Source organism: Meles meles, chromosome 5 (genome assembly GCF_922984935.1).
Source record: "Meles meles chromosome 5, mMelMel3.1 paternal haplotype, whole genome shotgun sequence".
In the NCBI taxonomy this organism is placed as follows: Eukaryota; Metazoa; Chordata; class Mammalia; order Carnivora; family Mustelidae; genus Meles; species Meles meles.
In genome coordinates this window covers 47341589-47361207 of record NC_060070.1, presented here as the reverse complement: position 1 = coordinate 47361207, position 19619 = coordinate 47341589, and the positions used below count along the sequence as shown (strand labels likewise).

General features: G+C 37.4%; 1 protein-coding gene and 1 pseudogene across 2 annotated transcripts in view; one reads left to right on the top strand and one right to left on the bottom strand.

The window, feature by feature from the left end:
* The window catches only part of ME1 (malic enzyme 1), a 199469-nt gene that overhangs the window by 35982 nt on the left and 143868 nt on the right, over positions 1–19619 (bottom strand). For both annotated transcript variants that reach the window (XM_046006618.1, XM_046006619.1), the window contains one exon: positions 11972–12081. In XM_046006618.1, the coding sequence (XP_045862574.1) occupies positions 11972–12081 (110 nt within the window). The remainder of the gene's footprint in view (positions 1–11971; positions 12082–19619) is intronic.
* LOC123941523 lies at positions 3491–7309 on the top strand (annotated as a pseudogene).

Below are 19619 nucleotides of genomic sequence, written 5' to 3'. Positions count from 1 at the left end.
ACTTCTGTGTGGCATCTAAAAAATAAATGAATGGGGCGCCTGGTGGCTCAGTCAGTTAAGCATTCCTTCAGCTCAGGTCATGATTCCAGGGTCCTGGGATCGAGCCCCATGTTGGGCTCCCTGTGAATCTATTTCTCCCTCTGCCTGCCGCTCGCTCCTCTTGCTTGTGCTCTCTCTATCTCTCTCTGTCAAATAAATAAATAAAAACTTTAAACAGAATGAATAAACAAAAAGCAGAACTAATCTATAAATACAGAGAATTAACAAACTAATGGTTGCCAGAGAGGAAGGATGGGCAAAATGGGGGAACAGCAGTAGGAGATACAGGCTTCTGGTTATAGAATGAATAAGTCACAGGGATAAAAGGCACAGTGTAAGAAACAGTCAACGGTAATGCAACAGTGTTGTGTGGTGACAGACGGTAGCTACACTTGTGGTGATCACATTGTAGCATATAGGGTTACTGAACGGCTATGTTGTACACCTGACACTCACAATACTATATGTCAACTATACTAAAAAAAAAAAGTAATAAATAAAACGAATAAGAGGCTGTGTAAAATTATGGCTGATCTATGCAGAAACAGGAACAGAATGGTTTGTCACTTACATCAAGACAGACTCACAAGAGCAGTTAAATAGAAGAAAAGAGGATTTTTAGAGAGGTATAAGCATCCAGTCACTAGATAAGTAGCTACTCAATAATAGTAGCTCAAGCTATCTCAATCTCAGGCTTTTTGAAGTAAACTGGCCTGAAGTTTGGATTTGGGGGACTCTAAGCTCTCTTCCAACCCTGAGATGCTAACATCTTAAGGGTCTCGATAAATTCTACCAGAACCACAAGATCAATCCAGCTGAAGAACCAAAGGTAAAGTATTATCAGCAATCACTGCGTATTATCATTTTGATTTTAAATAGAACTGGGCATTTAAGAACAAAGAGAGTAAAATATTTCAGGAGATCCAAACTGTAATGTGGTGACATCTTTATATGGTTACGCTGGATCATTCTGTATTAAAAGCCAAGATGTTTTAAGTTTGTACACATTACCTCAAATAAGAGAAAATAAATCTCTGTCTACATTGGATGCCAGAGCCTTCTATTTAAATGTATATTCCATAACATCTCATGAGGACACAAACTTCTCTCCATAGAAGTAGTTAATAAAAATCAAAAAGATATTTTTAGCACTACCAAAAAGTTAATTTGAGCATGATTCTTGCACATGTCCTACTCCTACTTCCTGGTACGACTTTGATTTAAATTTAAATCTATAGTCAAGGGAAAAAAACGTGGCAAGACAATATTCTATAAAAATGCACGTTTCATAATAAATTGTTTCAAAATAATTTTTGTTTTGAAATTGAAAACTAAATTTTTAGGAAAGCAGACAGAGGCAAGCTGAAGTTTCTTCGTGCTATGACTTTTAGAGTACTTATTATTTAACACTGATCAAAGAATGACCTCTAACTAATGCAGCAATTTGTTAAATCTGATTAGAATTACTATGTATAACTAGCAAAGGAGCCTTACGTGTAATCGAATAATTATAATCCTCATGTGCTACTAACTAAATAGATCAGACAGAACTAGAAGCAAGGGGAGCAGGAGTAATTTTGTTGAATCAGAGGCCACAGTATTAGAAGTACATGTCACCCGAGCATGGTATCAAAGGATTCACAGAAGAGGTCCAGGACCTCCGATAGGGGGAGCGTGTGCGAAGACGTGGAGACAGGGAGGACTGGTCAAAATGAGGGACCAAAGAACACATAATTTAGTTTTCCCTCCCCCCAATAAACTTTATTAAAACAACAGAATGAAGATTAAAAAAAAAAAAAGATAAAGGAGCCAGAAGAGGATAGCAATAAAATTTTAGAAGCTAGAAGGCAGATGGGCAAATGGCAACAGACATGATATGTGAAAAAGCTGACTTCTTGGCAGCCATGGGGAATGCTAAGAAGGAATCGGATTAAGAAAGCAGAACTCTCGGGGGCACCTGGGTGGCTCAGTGGTTTAAGCCACTGCCTTCGGCTCGGGGTCATGATCTCAGGGTCCTGGGATCGAGTCCCGTGTCGGGCTCTCTGCTCTGAGGGGAGCCTGCTTCCCTCTCTTTCTCTCTGCCTGCCTCTCTGCCTACTTGTGATCTCTCTCTGTCAAATAAAAAAATAAAATCTTAAAAAAAAAAAAAAAAAAAAAGAAAGCAGAACTCTCAAAAGGCCTGGCTTTAGGAGGCACCAAGCACCTCTGAAAGTGTGGATGAAAAGAGGTGAAAACCAGGGGGCTGCTCAAAAATCTGGTGAGAAGTAGTTATAACCCAGATTCATTTTCCTCACCTTCTAGCAGATGGCTGACCCTCCACACTCTGGAGGTTTATTTAAAAAACTGGGAAATTTATTTTCTAGAAAGGACATCTGGACTTTAAGACAACAAGCATAAGTGTAAGGCATCAGGGATAATTGGGTGCAAGGATGCCATACTTGAAAACGAGATTAAATGCAAGTTCATACACTCAATATGGTGGACCCCCAATCTTCCCCTACTTGGCTCAAAGGATAATGGCAAAAGCTCATCCTAGCAGAAAGCTACTATCAGGGGCACCTGGGTGGCTCAGTCAGTTGGTTAAGCATCTGCTTTGGGCTCAGGTCAGGATCCCAGACTCCTGGGTTTGAGCCCTTCAGTTGGTTCCTTGCTCTTCGGGGCATCTACTTCTCCCTCTGCTCCTCATCCTGCTTGTGCTCTTTCTCTCTCAAATAAATAAATAAAATCTAAAAAAAAAAAAAAAAAAAAAACTAAAGAAAAAGAAAAAGCAAAGAAAAGAAAGCTAATATCAAGAGAGAGACTGAAAAAAATCTTTTCCGTGGAATCTGAGCAGTGTAAGAGAAAACAACAACAACAACAAACCCCAAAAAAACAGAAACTGATACGGAGGATTTCCTGAAAGAAATGGCTCAATCAAAGCAAGTACTGGGTCAGTAAAGACCCAGAATACAAGCTCCATTTGTATACCAAACCTCCCAGAATGTAACAGGAGGGAGAACACAGAACATCTGTGAAACTGTAGGTATTAGGGTGTTGTTGATACTGGAGAAGAGTTGGGACAAGATCATGCAGGGACTACTACATACTCACAGTAACTATATATACATAGTTTTATATGCATATAAATATATACATAAATAAAACTAAAATTATAAGTCTTATAATTATAAAATTATATAATTATAATTTATTACAGGTAACAGCTGGCTGCTGAAAGATTCTAAATTCAGAGAGCAGTGTGGGGAGTAGATTTGAGAGTTGGAGGCTGGTGGTATGTAGGTAAGTTAGGAAGTCATTGCAATTACTGAGAGAGGATATTGCAACAATCCAAGAGGGAAGCCAGCTGAGAGGGAGGAAATACTTAAGAGATAAAAATCAACAGGTCTTAGTGATTAAATGCATAGATTGGGTGAGGAAAAAGTCAAGAATTATTATACATTTTCTTATTTGGATGACTAGGGAAAAGTACGCAAGGACAACAGGAGTTCAATTTTTGAACTTACGAGCTCTGTCCCTTCTGTCTATGCGCTGCTCAGAGGGCAGTGCCAACAAGGTAGTTAGATATACACGTCTGCAACTCAGTCTAGAAATCCCGGTCAGAGATAAAGAGATAAAGATCTGGAATTTGAAAATCTGTAGTTGTATTTAGGTCATGTGGGTTGATAACACTATTCAGTGAGTGGCTAAAGGAAAGAACCCAAATGAAGAAAAACATTTAAGGAATAAGCAGAAGAATCTGATATAGGGGAAGATGGCTAAGTAAAAAACGGTCAAAGAGGTAGGAGAAGCAAGAAAGTATGGTACCATGGAACCAAAGGGAAGAAGTAGTGATAAACAGAGAAAGGTCAATCAAGAAAGAAAATGGTAAATAACTACTGGGTCTGGTGATTCCCTCCTGGTGACCTTTCAGAGAGCTATTTTAATTATATATGCTAGAGCCGAAGCTGGAGGCAGTGTGCTGAGGAATAAATAAAACAAGAAGAACAGAAACAGCAGGTGTGGAGTAGCCCTTGGAAGAGGGTAGATAAAAGAATGAATGAGAAGGAGATGGGAGTGGGAGGGTAAAAAGGGCCAACAAAAAAATATTTTATTTTTATGTTTTTATGAGAAGAATGACAAGGGCTGTTGGAGGAAAGAATTTAGGGTCAAGGGAATTATTTCCAGAATTAAAACAATTTAAGCATGATATAGGATAATGGAAAGAAGGCAGCAGAGAAAAAGAGGCTGAAGACACAAGAAAAGAAGCTATCTACTAATTCTAATGAGCTTTTCCTAATTGGTCTGGCTTCACTAATAGGAAAGCAATGTTTGAAAAATTCTGCTCAATTAAATTCTTTAGTAAGAAGATTGTGACAAAATAGTCCTACATTATAATTCTTGTTCCTCTTTTTTAAAATAAATATAACAAAATAAATTCTAATATAAGAAAATAGTCCAAAAAAAGAAAATAGTCCAAATAGATTTTTGTCTTCTAGTTAAAGACATCATAGCAGAAAAGCAGGGGAATGTAATTATGGTGTCTACATATAAAATAAAGTGCTTTGGAATAATAATGTTACATCAACTAAGTATTAATTTAGAGTCTACAATTAAGAAGAAAGAGTGTCATCAGAATACTATTGTTTTCTGTATAACTTATCTTGTATCATACAGTTATATCTAATATTCTTTCACATAACTTTCACGTAATTAAGTGGTGACATGAACAATGTCTCTTCTAGGAGATGACAGCAAATACCAAATTACAACATAAACTAGTAACAGTACCACTTTGAAAAGAACACTAATAGAAACAATAGGTTTTGGGGATTAAGTAATGAAAAGATTACATTTTAGGTATGTTTGTGTTACAGCTCAACAACTCAGTAAAAAGTGCTGTCTTTTTACACTTGAAAAATTTATCCATAAGTACATTGTAACAAATGCATTAAACCATTAAAATCCAGATGGACAAAGACTAAAAAGATCACCTATAATCCTACTGCCTAAGTCAAAACCTTTTCAACATTCTGATGGATATTCTTACAACTGCTCTCTATATTTGATAATGCAAAATAAAGAAAATTTTAATTTGTAAAAAAATCTCATGTCATGCCTACTGTTTTAACACACTTTCTGTATGTGTTTCGCTATTATTTTTTTGCTATTAAAAATAACGCTACATGCCTGCTTGTGCTTTCTCTCTCTCTCTGACAAATAAATAAATAAATAAATAAATAAATAAAATCTTTTAAAAAAATTCTCTTTGGGGCACCTGGGTGGCTCAGTTGGTTAAGCCTCTGCCTTCAACTCAGGTCATGATCTTGGGGTCCTGGGATTGAGTCCCACATCGGGTTCTCTGCTCAGCAGGGAGCCTGATTCCCCCTCTTTCTCTGCCTGCCTCTCTGCCTACTTGTGATCTCTGTCTGTCAAATAAATAAATAAAATCTTTAAAAATAAATAAAAATTGGGGCACCTGGGTGGCTCAGTGGGTTAAGCCGCTGCCTTTGGCTCAGGTCATGATCTCAGGGTCCTGGGATCGAGTCCCGCATCGGGGGTCTCTGCTCAGCAGGGAGCCTGCTTCCCTCTCTTTCTCTCTGCCTGCCTCTCTGCCTACTTGTGATCTCTCTCTGTCAAATAAATAAATAATAAAATCTTTTAAAAAAATAAAAATAATATTACAATAGAGACTGCATTCCAGAGAGGGCAATGGGTGGCCAGGGCCCTCCTCCAACCCAACACAATCCTCTTTCCCTGCTCTGGGAGGCAGCCCTGTCACCTGCCACCTGGAAAGGGATATAGGAAGGTTTGCCCCTGTCTGGCTCTTCTGGCTTCTTTGCTAAAAGACTGTGGCTCTCTGCCAACTAAAAAGGGCAATCAGAGAAGTGGAAAATACACAACATCAAAATAGAAGTTGAGCCATGCTTGATGAGATGTTCTTTGAAGACGGGAGAAAGGCAGAATATTGTTCTGAGATACGGAAGAACACGCTTCTGATGACAATACATCGGTCAAAGAAGGGGTCAATTCTGAGCAGTTCTGAGGGTGGGGGAAGAGGCCAAGTCCAAGCAAAATCTCACAAAATGAGAAAAGGAGTATGCTGTGGATGTTAGCATGTGACGGACTGCCAGAACAACCCCTGTATTCTGACCAAGCCCAGAGATGCAACAACCCAGCACTGCACCGCTTGGTACAGAACACAGTTATCACAGGAATGTTGTCCTTATTTGTAGCCGGCTGTGCATAGGAGGACTGCCTACAATGTTTCATTACACTCTTTGTGGTTACTTGGAAATTCCAGGGCTAAACAGGATGAAGTTTATTGCATAAGTGGAGACATCAGGAGAATTTGGGGTTCTTTCCTTTTTCTTATTGGCTTGGAATTTTCCCTAGCAAAGCTGAGAAAGGCAGTGAAGGCTGCACTCCAGGACTGTGTAAACACTAGCTAGTGATTGTATTTGGTTTATTCTGGGGACACCTCTTACAGATCAGACCCACCCAGAGCTTCTCTTTCTTGTTTACTTCTCCTTGCTTGTCCTTGTCGAGCATACCCCTTGTGTCTGGATTCCTCCTGGGTCATGCCCAGTGTAATAAAGCAGCATTGACAAGAGCATGGTGCTGCGTGGAATGCTCCAAGTGCAGGACGTGATGCTGGGCTTCTTAGTCATGGCCGGCGTGCTGATCCTTATCCAAGCAGGAGCCAAAAATGATTTCAGTATCGTCACGGCTGCCCTGTGAATATTGGCTTGTTGGTCAGATTCTTTTCTCCATGCATGATGCTTTTCTACTATAAAATTCTCATAAAGACTTACCTCCTAGCACCATATTATCTAAAGCTGTGCAAAGAAAGCAAAGGGCATAAAAAAAATTCATATCTTAAGAATCTCTGCTTCCATTATTTTAATGTGAACAGTCACAGAGCTGTTGGATGTCTCCATGGAGCTGGGCTGCTCCCTGGCTAGAGTGCTCATCTCTTCCCAAGGCCACATGTTTACCAAGGAGACCCTGTCTTAAATTGAGCCTATTTGTGACTTCTTGGTTATCACTTTCCTGGCATCCATATGCAGGTCTTCACCTGTTTCCCACTTTTGTGGGGTATAGGAGCTCACCATCCTGACAGTCCCTACTTTGTCGGTGGTGATCTTGCAGTTTGCTCTGGCATCTCCGGTTCTTATCTTCTCTTGCTAAAGACCAGCCTAGATGTCATATGGATGGTGGCCACGGGGGCCCAAGGGAGCAGGTTCTCTTCCAGCTCGGGAGCAAAGCACACAGGGCAGGTATCGTTCCTTAGAGGCATACTTCCTAATCCTGAGTGGGTCCATGCTCAGCCTTTGACTGGTCCCTGTGGTGTGGAGAGCTGCATTACCCAGTATGAGCCATCTCCGAGAGATGGCCAAGGCCCTGAGGGCTCCCACATGACCCACGACTGCACAAAGTGAAACCTGTGTGTCAGAATGCAGAAGGTTGGGACACTTCTGTAGTGTACATTTAGTGCACACTTCTGTGAGCGATCTACGTCAGGAACAAAACACTCCATTAAAGGGGGGCTTCATATCAGCCCTGCTTTACAACTATTACTGCCACAGTTTAGGCTCTTCCAGAATAGTTTACTGCATTCGACTGATCAAGAACAGTATGAATATAATGCTGCCTTCTACAAACCAGCTTTACTGTTTTGTTTAGATGTGCCTTTCTTTTCGAAATGAACGTTAACTTTCTATTGCTCCTTCGTTAGTTCATGATTTTTTGGTTAAAAAAATCAGGATTTAGGGGCGCCTGGGTGGCTCAGTAGGTTAAGCCTCTGCCTTCGGCTCAGGTCATGATATCAGGGTCCTGGGATCGAGCCTCACATCGGTCTCTCTGCTCAGCAGGGAGCCTGTTTCCCCCTCTCTCTCTGCTTGCCTCTCTATCTACTTGTGATCTCTCTCTATATATCAAATAAATAAAATCTTTAAAAAAAATCAGGGTTTAATTTATTGTTCAAACTAAGTATGTTAATATTTGTTATTAACATTTTTGTGATGTGAAATTTTAATTCTGGCAATGAGTTTGAGAAGTTACATTTAGTGCTTAAAGCCTGTGTTTTCTACAATGAGACAAGTACCTTCTAAATGTCTTTGTTTTTATTATAATAATTTAAAATAAAACACTTGTGTCGATTTTTATTAAGTATATCATTCTTTTAAAATATTTGTTTTGAATCTCAAGAATATACATGCTTTTAAAAAGATCATTTGTGATCAGAGTATAATTAATTGAAAAAATAACATTCAGTAATAATGTTAACAATAAATAAATAATGTTAGCAATAATGTTAATAAAAATAAATATCCTTATCTAAACAGACATTTCTCCAAAGAAGATACATAAATAGCAAACAGGTAAATGAAAAGGTGCTCAACATCACTCATCATCAGAGAAATGCAGATCGAAACCACATGAGATGTCACCTTGTGTCCTAGAATGGCTATTACCAGAGACAAGAAGTAACAAGAGCTGGCAAGGATGTGGAGAAAAGGGAACCCACGTGCACTGCAGCAGAAAAGTAAACTACTGCAGCCACTATGAAAAAAACTGTGGAGATTCTTCAAAAATTAAAAATAAAACTACCATATGATCCAGCAATTTCTCTTCTGGGCATTTATCTACAGGAAATAAAAATATTTGTGATAAGAGGAATGGATCTTGAGGGCGTTATGCTAAATGAAGTAAGTCAGATGGAGAAAGAGAACTACTATAGGAGCTCACTTAGATGTGGACTCTAAAACAAAACCCAAAACAAGCAAACAAAAAAATTCACAGATAAGGAGAAGAGAATGGTGATTGCCTGAGGTTGGGGGTAGGAGATGGGAGGGTGGGCAAACAGCACCAAGCTTGTCGAAAGGTACAAACTTCTAAGTAAGTCCTGCAGTGTAAGTCCTGCACCAAGTAAGTAAGTGACTACAGTTAACAATATCATATTGTACATTTAGAAGTTGCCAAGAGCCCATTTTAAAAGTTCTCATCACAAGAAAAAAAACCTGTAACCATATGTGGTGATGATGGATGTTAACTTACTATGGTAATCATTTTGCAGTATATACATATATAACTCATTATGCTGGACACCTAAAACCAATACAACGTGATATGTTAGTTATCTCAATTTAAAAAGTAAATACACATTTAAAATAAATAAATACCCTTGCACATTTGCTTTACACACCTTTATTTGCTCAGGATAAATTTCTAAAAAGAACACTGTTGCTCAAAGAACTGTATGTTTTAAGGTTTTTTATATACACTGCCTTCCCAAGAGTTGCACCACTTTATATTTCCATCAATATATAAGGGTGCATATCTTCTTACAGCCTCACTAACACTGGGATTGTAATAAAAATTTTGGACATCTTGATAGAGAAAATCAGTTTCTCATTGCCATTTCATAAGCTTTTTAGAACTTAATGGCATTGAACTTTGAAGCATGTTTTCTGACCAGTGGTCTCCTTTTGTGAAAAGTCTGTTCTTACCATGTCTGATTTTTATCTTTTCAATGATCAAAGCATTTAGTATAAAATTGGGCTATATTTACTTTATTTTTTTAAAAAATCCTAACAATCAAACTAGTTTATTATGGCTAAAACTTCTACATAAAATATTTACAATGTCATAGTAGGAAAACAACCATTCCAGAGAGGCCATTATGAGAACAAGTCTTTTTATAATTGATTTTAAATGACCGGAGGATGAGACATTATTTTCATCTGAATTTGCTAAATTCTGATAGTCTCCTGATTATATTATTAAATGTTCAATTTCTTTCCTTTTTTTCCTTTTAAGATTTTATTTGTTTATTTGACAGAGACACAGCAAAGGAGGGAACACAAGCAGGGGGAGTGGGAGAAAGAGAAGCAGGCGTCTTGTTGAGCAGGGAGCCCGATATGGGACTCCCTCCCAGGATCCTGGGATCATGACCTGAACTGAAGGCAGACACTTAATGACTGAGCCACTCAGGAGCCCCGTAGTGTCCAATTTCTTAATAGATTTAACTAGCACATTTTTCCAGTTAAATATAATTTATAGTTAGAATGCATTAAAGTCCAAATCTCTACTCAAGACCAAAATCTCTATCATCTAAAAATATTTTAGATCAGTAATGTAGAATTTTAAGTATTTTTAAAATCAAATACTTTTCATAAATTATCTTTAAATAACATATCTGTTCAAAAAAGAAAAGAAAAAAGTTCTCCCAAGGGTTCAGTGTGAAACATTTATTTACATGGTGAAGCAGTAATAGCTACGTAATTATTTTCCTTGGCCCCAAAAAGCAATTTCTATGCCCACAGTGGGGAAAGTATTACATTGTGGGCAAAATGGTAAAAACATAAGGTTAAAAAGGTAAAATGGAAACATATGGGGGAAAAGTGTCACTAGGGACACTATTTTGGTATGGAGAAATGCACAAAATGGTTTGGTCATTTCTAATCAGAATCCCACTAACTTGCCAAAAAGTTTTTTCTAGTCAGAGATTGGGCCCATTTTTCTCAACTCTGTTTTTCTGTTGGCTAAGGCAGTAACTCTTAAATTCTTATGTGTAAATAGGTAAATATGCAGATTGTGTTTTAGGACAGGTTAGCTGGGGTGAAATCTTAATGATTTAATGCCTCCACTGTGATGACCCGTTGGGTGGAGCGGGGAGCACTCTGCTCTTGGACTTGTGCTCTTGGACTTGGCTTAGCATCTGCCTCAGATTTCTTGTACTCCTCACTTTAATTCAGATGCAGCCCAGGACTTGACCTCTAAATTCTTTGTCCTAGTTGATAGGAGCTCTGACCCTAGTTCCCAAATGCTCATTTTGTTTGATGATTTGGATTTAGCATTCTTTGTCTTAAACTGAACTCTGATGCCTACTAATTCTGCATAATGGTTCAAAAGTATGTAATATTGGTCTTTAACATCTATATGGACATTTCTGTGGGAGCCACAAAATCAAAAGATAAGAATATTAAAGAAAGGACAGTTTGTTTAATAGTTGATGTGGCTATTTTATTTAAAAATTTTTAAGATTTTATTTGTAAGTAATCTCTACACCCAAAATAGGACTTGAACTTACAACTCTGAGATCAAGTTGCATGCTCTATACCAACTGACCCAGCCAGGCACCCCTAACGTGAGGATTTGAGACACCACTGCAAAATGAACTGTAAGTGACTCAGACACTGGTCTACAAAATCTATGTTTGCAGCATGGAAGGCACACTATAATACCTGTATCTTCAAGTTAGGGCCATAGCTCTGGAAAATTAGACTCCTTACTTCCCTTCTGAAATCCTCCAAATATTCACTTCTCATGAATAAATATTCAAAAAGAAATTTAATAAAACAGGGAGAAAACAAAGTTGAAAGAATGTAAAGCATCTTCGTCATGAAAATGGCACTAAAGTAACAATGTGATTAATATCACAAAGGATCTGGGAAAAAGAAAGATTCGACCAATTACTTTAGCGTGCCCCAAAAGGTACAGAGGCTTATTATATTTAAACACATTATATTTATCTAGCTATGTCACACTACAGATTTTAAGCATAGTGAATTTTTAAAATTATATTTATAAAGTATATTTTAGTACATAGGGTCTTTTCACAAACGAGTGTTTGTACTCAACACAAACTCTCTGAATAGAGAAACATTATCATCCTTGTTTTACATTTAAGCTTTTCTTTAACCACCTCATTTCCAATAGCATTCACCTTATTTCACTTGGGCTGTCTTCCTCCAAAGTTCTATGTTGGTGCTTTCCATCACTCAGATCTAATCCTTCATGGAAATACCACATTAGAATACCTCACTCATAGTCTCCAGTCTCCCACCGTTCCAGTTTATTCAACTGTTCCCATTACACCTATTCTTTAACTTCATGGGAACATATGGGCCCTTCTCTCTTGTATCTTCACTTCCTTTCCTATCCAGCTTACCTTGAATATCATCATTGAACGTGCAGTACTGGTTCTGATATTTCTTCAGGAGACGAAAGGCATTTATATTAGCAAAATCTTCAAATTGAATAAGGCAATTCATTCCATACCTACAGGACAAAACGTTCACATGAGAAGAAGTTTATGAAATAGCATACAAAAATAAACCTTTAAAATTAGCCTACAGAAAAGACTAAAACATTTTATTTATATAATTTATTTTTATTATGTTATGTCAGTCACCATACAGTACATCATTAGTTTCTGATGTAGTGTTCCATGATTCATTGTTTACATATAACACCCAGTGTTCCACACAACACGTGCCCTCCTTAACACCCACCACCAGGCCAAACCATACCGCCACCCCCTTCCTCTCTAAAACCCTCAGTTTGTTTCTTGGAGAAACAAACATTTTCTTTTAAAGGTCCTATCTTGTTACTTAGTATAAATATGTTACACAATGTCTGTTCAGCAAATATTCACTATACACCTACTACAGGAAAAGCACTGTGTTGGTTCTGTGAAATAAAATGACAAAAATACGGTCCCTACCATCAAAGAATTTAAAATTTAGTAGAAACAAAAATATTTTGAAATAAATGAAAAGTAATGTAAAAGTAGTATAAACAAGGAATTATAGATGTTGAGAAGACAGGTATCACTTCTGGCTGGGGTCACAGATCACGTAATAAATGAACTGAGTTTTAAGGAATAGCTATGATTTCAAAAATAGAGATGTAGGTTTTTACAAGCCAGGTAAATACTAGAAGCAATATAATTGAGGTGAAAACTGAGAAAGAATACACTTTTCAAAAAACAGCAAGAAAAAAAAAAGGAAAAAAAAATAGGAAACCAAAAACAAAACAAAACCCCAAAAAACCAGCAAGAAGTCCTAATTGGCTATCATGTGGAGATACATGTAAGGGTATACTGAAAGAAAAGGTATTATTTAAAAGTGAAAGAATATTTGTTGCCAATATTTGTTGCCAAAATAGAGATGTCAGTTTTTACAAGCCAGGTAAATACTAGAAGCAACATAATTGAGGTGAAAACTCATATAAAATTAATAATATAATAATATATATAATAATACAATAATAATATATAATATATAAATAATAATAATATACAAATATAAAAAACTCATATAAAATTTTTATATTGGAAACCTTAAAATTCAAGCCTAGGATTCTGGTTTTTACTCTACAGCAATGGCCAAACACTGCAGGGTGCTGAGCTTTGAAATATATTGGGCAGATTTTTATTTCTGATATGAACAGCTTACTTGTCTGACTCTTCATATATATGGTCATCCACCCACATAACCTAGCCAAGGCAAAAGAAATGAACATTACTGATAAGCCAAGATTCTAAGCATTGCCGGAGAAAGCCATATAGCCATATAGCCATTACAGATTTATGGTCTCCGCCTGAGCTAGACTCTCACTGCTGCTCGATGTGGGATTCCTCTTACTTGTTCTGGGTCAGCATCCACTTCCATTGCACCCAATGGTTACTCCTAATGTCTCCCAGTCCTTCTAAATTTGCCCTCTTTCCCTTGTCTCCTACACATGCATATGGTTTCCCTACTCTAGTATACTGCGCCATTAATCATGTACAGTATTCTTGTTTGTTTTTACAAAAGAAATTCTAAATTTGTATATAGTCAGAGCTTTCACTTTTTATTTATAGTTGCTGTACTTGATGCTATGCTTATTGTAGTCTTCTCCACAAACATTTATTTAAATATAAATAAAAATTCCTTCTAGTGATATCGATTTAGGAAATAATCTCTACATCTGGTATTGTTTTGATTTCATTTTTTAAAAAAGATAATCAGAATTTCTGTTTTATATATTTACAAGTCAGTATATATAGTTGGTAATTAAAACTATATGAGCATGATTGAGATTCTATTCGGATGCACACACACCTATGTACAGTAGCCAAGGACAGAGTAGTAGGAAACACCGATGCTTAAGTGCTGAGGATGTCACCAAGGAGAAAGAAGAAATGATTCCATGTTTAGAAGAAGGCACAGAGAGGTACGACATCCCAGAAGTCTAGGGAATAGAATTTTAAGAAAAAAAGAAAATTCACGCAACTAATTCAGCACGAGTCCATCATTTCCTCTCATCACCTGTGACCAGATACTATATTCTGTTACATACTAGGGTTGGTTTCTGTGCTTTTCCTCTTTTATTCTACTATTGCTAGTGGCAACAAATATTCTTTCACTTTTAAATAATACGCATGTGTCTGTATACACTTGCTTATTCTTTACAACCACCCATGGCACAGGCAGTAGTACTGTTACCTTACATAGAAGAAAACAGGCACAGCATGTTGACACTGCCTTGTAATAATAGCTCAATGGTAATGATTCTGATCTCTTTATCCAGAAAAAAAAAGTCCCTGTTTTAATTACTATAGTTTTTAAATCTCTTAAATACTTAGTGATATTTACTTCTCTTTCTCTTTATGTATTCGCTTGGCTGTGGCAGTGGCTGAAAACATGGGCTTTAGAGTGAGAGCTCCTGGGGAGTCATCCTGTCCTCCTCACTTATTCTATATTCTTAACTGTCCCGTGCTTCTGTCTCCACTAGAATAAATGAGAATAGTAATGGCATACTGTCATGGTTTTATCAGAATTAAGTGATAAATGTAAATTCTCAGTGTGTGAAGACTGACATATGAGTGCCCTATAATCACGAAATATTTTTTACTTAATAGCAACAATAGAAGCAATGGTCAGTGGGGATCTTCAAAGACCTAACCAAAAATAACTGTCATCTTAGAATAGTACGTCTACCAAAGCCAGTATTCAAGTGTAAGGTTGTGATTCAACTGTACTATGAAAATAAAGCATTTTTTTTAAGTAGGGTTGAAACAAAGACATCTTCAGATAAATAGAAACCAAAGGACTTCAACTAAGGCAACTTTCCAAGGGTATATTTCACAAAGAAAGAAAATAATCCCGCAAAAAGTCTACGATAAATTAAAACAGTAAAATATAATAACAAGGAATTTTTATCCATATAAAATAGTAAAGAGGAATAAGCCTGACAGAGGGAGGAGACCGGGAAAATTTTTCCCCAAACAGCAACAGTAGAGCAGAACGAATCCTTCAAAACAACCATTTCAGGGCTCTGGAAATCAACTAAAGGCAAAGGGAGCAAAAATTTAAAAGGAAAACGTGGGAGTGGGGTCAAATCTTGAAAGGAACATCAAATTTTTATGCTCCTTATGTGTATGATGCCATGCTAGTGAACTCTTTAGGTAGCTTTATTAGAAATTACTAAAATGTTTTTAAGAACTGGTAAAAGCATTTCTCTGTTAGAAATCACTACTTTCCTTTTACAACCTCAGCAAAGCAGCACACTTTGTGGTAGCAACTGGTTACCCCCGAACTCGAGGATCAGTTGATAACCATCTGGTGCTTGTGATGGCTCCTTCCCTCCTCCTCTGCTTTCCACACAGGCCTTTAGAAAGTAAAGGCTGCACGCTTGTAGACAGAGTCCTCATACAGCTGGCTCCTCACGGGTCAGGTACCCATGTCTAGCAGCACCAGACGATCTGTCATTATGTTCAGAAGCAGCAGAACCTTGTGGTTTCAGTATGTGAAGACGAATCAGAGCCTTCTCAGTTCTATTCCTGGACCCACTACTTACTTGGGTCCTGCGGTTTTGGACTTGCTACAGTTTCTCTGTGGTTAAAATGAAATCCCCACAATATGGTTTGCCTTCAGTGTTTAGGACACAATGTGGTCAGGCTACAAGTTTATAATATTTTCTAAGTAAAATCTAGGAGTAACCACCCATAGGGAGTAAAATGCTACACAGGATACTTCATCATTTACAAATGTTTATTTTAGAATTATCCCCTGGAGAATATTGTGTGTCTGTTTTAATTTCATGACTTTTCTCTACCTGGTAGTTAACTCTGATTTGACTCTTAAAGATTTAGAGGCATCCTGGATTCATTTTGTAATACAGCATCCTGCATCATATAATAAAAGAAAACCATGCAGGAGATATTTCGTTCCACGTTGAACCAACCTTGTTACTATGAAATTATAAGTAGTGGAACACAAGGAACTTAGCCAATTCAATTCTACATAACTATGAAAAGAACCTACCATTTTATGATCAAAATATCACATAAAATAGTGGGTGTAAATGGTTTTAAAAGTTAACAGAAATACCGCCCATAAAATTAACCTGTGAAAACTGCAAATTTTCTCTTGTGGCATTGTTAAATCACAGAAAACTTTGTGATAGTGACTGATCATGGCTGACCCATCTAGCACTAACGAGGGCCAGGCACCATGCTCTGCTCTCTACACAGATTATGTCATTTAAATTCTTTCATCAACCCGAAGAGGAAGGTAGTTATTACCGCTTTTACAGATGAAGAAACTGAAGCTCAGAGAGATTCAAGGCCATAGCTGAGTGCATTACTGCCAATAAGTGGTCGGGTCTGGACTGAACCACAGGGCCCATGGTTTTAAATACTATCTATACTGGCTTCCACAGAGCACCAAGGTCATGATCAAGTCAATGAAGCGAACAGTACATTTATAAATAAAAGGATGGCAGTGATAAAATAAAGGAGTTATAATTTTACAAAACTAGCAAGACAGCATATGTATATATTCAATATACTAGGCATTGTCATTATAGAAAGCATATAAAAGAGATATTGGTGAAAACAATGAGTCTTTCTTTGATTATGAACTATTAAAAATTCACTGTATCCAGGTCAGCCAAGCACATTTTGAGTTTCCACCAAGAGATATAGTAAGAGTCATTTTTTGAGGAGTAACCGTATACATGGCACTATACGGTACTGAAGATCCGGGGTACTTTAACTCTGATGGGTACCCAAAGATAATTTATCACAATTATTCATTTTTAATAATGTAATTGAGATCTGAGGGTGCTCAAAGAATTAAGCAGCACTAGGACCCGTGGATCTGGTGCTTTAAACGCTTCCAGTCTCACTGGGAAGACAAAGGATATAAGCAAAAATTAAAAGGTTCAGGTTAAAAGGAAAATCAGGAGTACAAAAGAGACCAATTTTGGATTTAGGGAAGACAGCATGAATTAGAGGAGGCCTCAGCTGGACCCTTGGCTAGGATTTAAATGAGGAAGAGTTGGGTGGGGAGTAAAATCACAGAGGTCTCAAAGTTTGTGCTGGAGAACATGGAGGATGCTAGTTTGAGGGACTTCAGAAGATCAGTACTGGTGGCTGAGTTTCAAAACATGAATATTCTAGAATTCTAGGATAAGTAATTTGAAGTTCACTGAGGTTCCCTCTGGCCAAGAACCATCCAAGTGTAATTTTTCCTTTTAGGTAAGAATTAAGAACAGAAAATTGTTCACTTCCTTGTTGGTTCACTGTAATGCATTGCTGCTCCACTTCCTACTGTCTTTACATCTGTATCATTGCGTAACATTTAAATATTCCTCTCATTGCTTTTGTCACCCCTTCTATCATATTTTGCTGACACTTCTTAATTATTCTCTGTGAGAGTGGAGATTATAAAGATTCAACAGTAATCATCCAGTGTTTCATTCTTTCCCTCTACAGTCCTCTCCTTACCAAGTTCACCAATTCTTAGGGAATCATCAGTCATCTTTAGACAAGTGACTTCTAAATCTTTATCTCTGTTGCTGATCTTTCAAAGAAGCTACAATTATCTTGTTGTCAAATGACAGTAAAAAAGACTTGGAGAAATGTTATATTATTGATCTTTTTTTCTTTAAATGAGAAATAAATGTTTAAGATAATGTCTTTTTTTTTAAAGATTTTATTTGTTTACTTGACAGACAGATATCACAATTAGGCAAAGAAGCAGGCAGGGGGTGGGGGAAGCAGGCTCCCTGCTGAGCAGAGAGCCCGATTCCGATTCCGGGCTTGATCCCAGGACTCTGGGATCATGACCTGAGCCGAAGGCAGAGGCTTTATCCCACAGAGCCACCCAGATGCCCCTAAGATAATGTTTTTATATATTGTCAACCATTCTTACTTTGTAATGGATTTCTGTAAAATTTTCTATAGCATCAAAGAAAATTACAGCTCTTTTATGTCAAGGTCAACCAAGAATCACAAGCAAAACTGAGTTATTTTGTTTAGGTGTCAACTGCTCCCCCCCGCAAAATAACAGTTTGTGAGTTCCTTAAAATTCAACAAATTGCAAAGCTGTATTTATAACTACAATTTCTGCTTAGTATATTTTATTGAAAAGCATTTTAAAAGTTACTTCTTGCCTCCAAAATCAGTATACTCTTTTCCTTTATGATTTTAATATGTATATATAAAGCTCCTAAAAATTCTAAACTTTTTCCTTACAAAACTTATTACCCAAACTTTCCCTGTTTCTATCATTGGTACCACCAATGCCAAAAGCACTAAGGGCATTTTCTATTCTCCTTTCCACCTTGCATCCCGATGGTCAACATCTGTTATGCCTTCTTCTTTCTCTCATAGTAATTTTTATGCTTTCTGTTCTAAGTGCCTCAATTCAAGTTCAGGCTCTTTGGACCACATGATTGCAACAGTACTACAATCTCCTGATTAGTCTCCTTGCTTTTATTTTCTTTCCCACTGCAATCACTTACACGCTAAAAAAAAAAAAAAATTGTCATGGCATTGTAATTGGTACTATGTGATGAGATCTTGTCTAACCTTATCTCTGCTATTCTCAAAACAAAATCTTATCCTTCCCTTATTTATTCGTCTATCAAATAACATACCAAGTGCCAACCAGGAGTCAGGAACTACTTGAAGTGCTGTTGACACATTCTTGCCCTCACAGAGTTTATAATCTTGTGGAGGATACAGTAAATGGGAGATTACAATGCAGTGTAATAAGAGCTATAATAGAGGAAATTTAAGGCACCAAAATGCAGAGCAGGGGCTCCTATCTAGAATTAAGGGGCTTAGGAGAGGCCTTCTAGAGGAAGTGAGAGCCTGAAGAATTAGTAGGAACTTGCCAAGTTAAGAGAAAGAGGAAGAATTTGGGAGGCAGAGAGACATACCCAAAGGCCCAGAGTTAAATAAATCAGTGTCACATTGAGGAGCTGAAGTAAACTAAATATGATTGAATCACAGTGTTTATAGAGAAAGAGACAAGACTTAAGGCTAGAGAGGTAAACAGGGCCAGATTGTTCATACTAACCAGTATTAGGGGTTTATACTTGACCCTAAGAGTGGACGTTAAATTGGAGTGTGACATGGTAATTTCCACTTCAGACTCACGGTGTGATCAGGGTGAAGAATGGATATCAGAGGGGCAGGACTATAGCAAGAAGCTTACTTAGGAGGCTGTGGCAGAGATCCAGCCCTGCACTTGGAAACGAGAATAAGGGCAGGGACAAGTAGATGGATTTGAGAAACATTTATGACACAGAATTAACAGTGAAGAGAAGCAGATGATGAGGAAAAAGAAATCAAGAATTCCAAGTTTATAGCTTGGGCAACTTGGTAAAGGACAGGTTATATTAAAAAAAAAAAAAAAGGAAACCTCAGGAGAAGAAGCAGGTTTGATAAGGAAGATCATGAGTTCAGCTTTGGGTAAGTCGTGTTTGAGCAACCACAAAGATATGTAAGGTGAGAAAGCTGTCGGGAGATGTAAAGATGG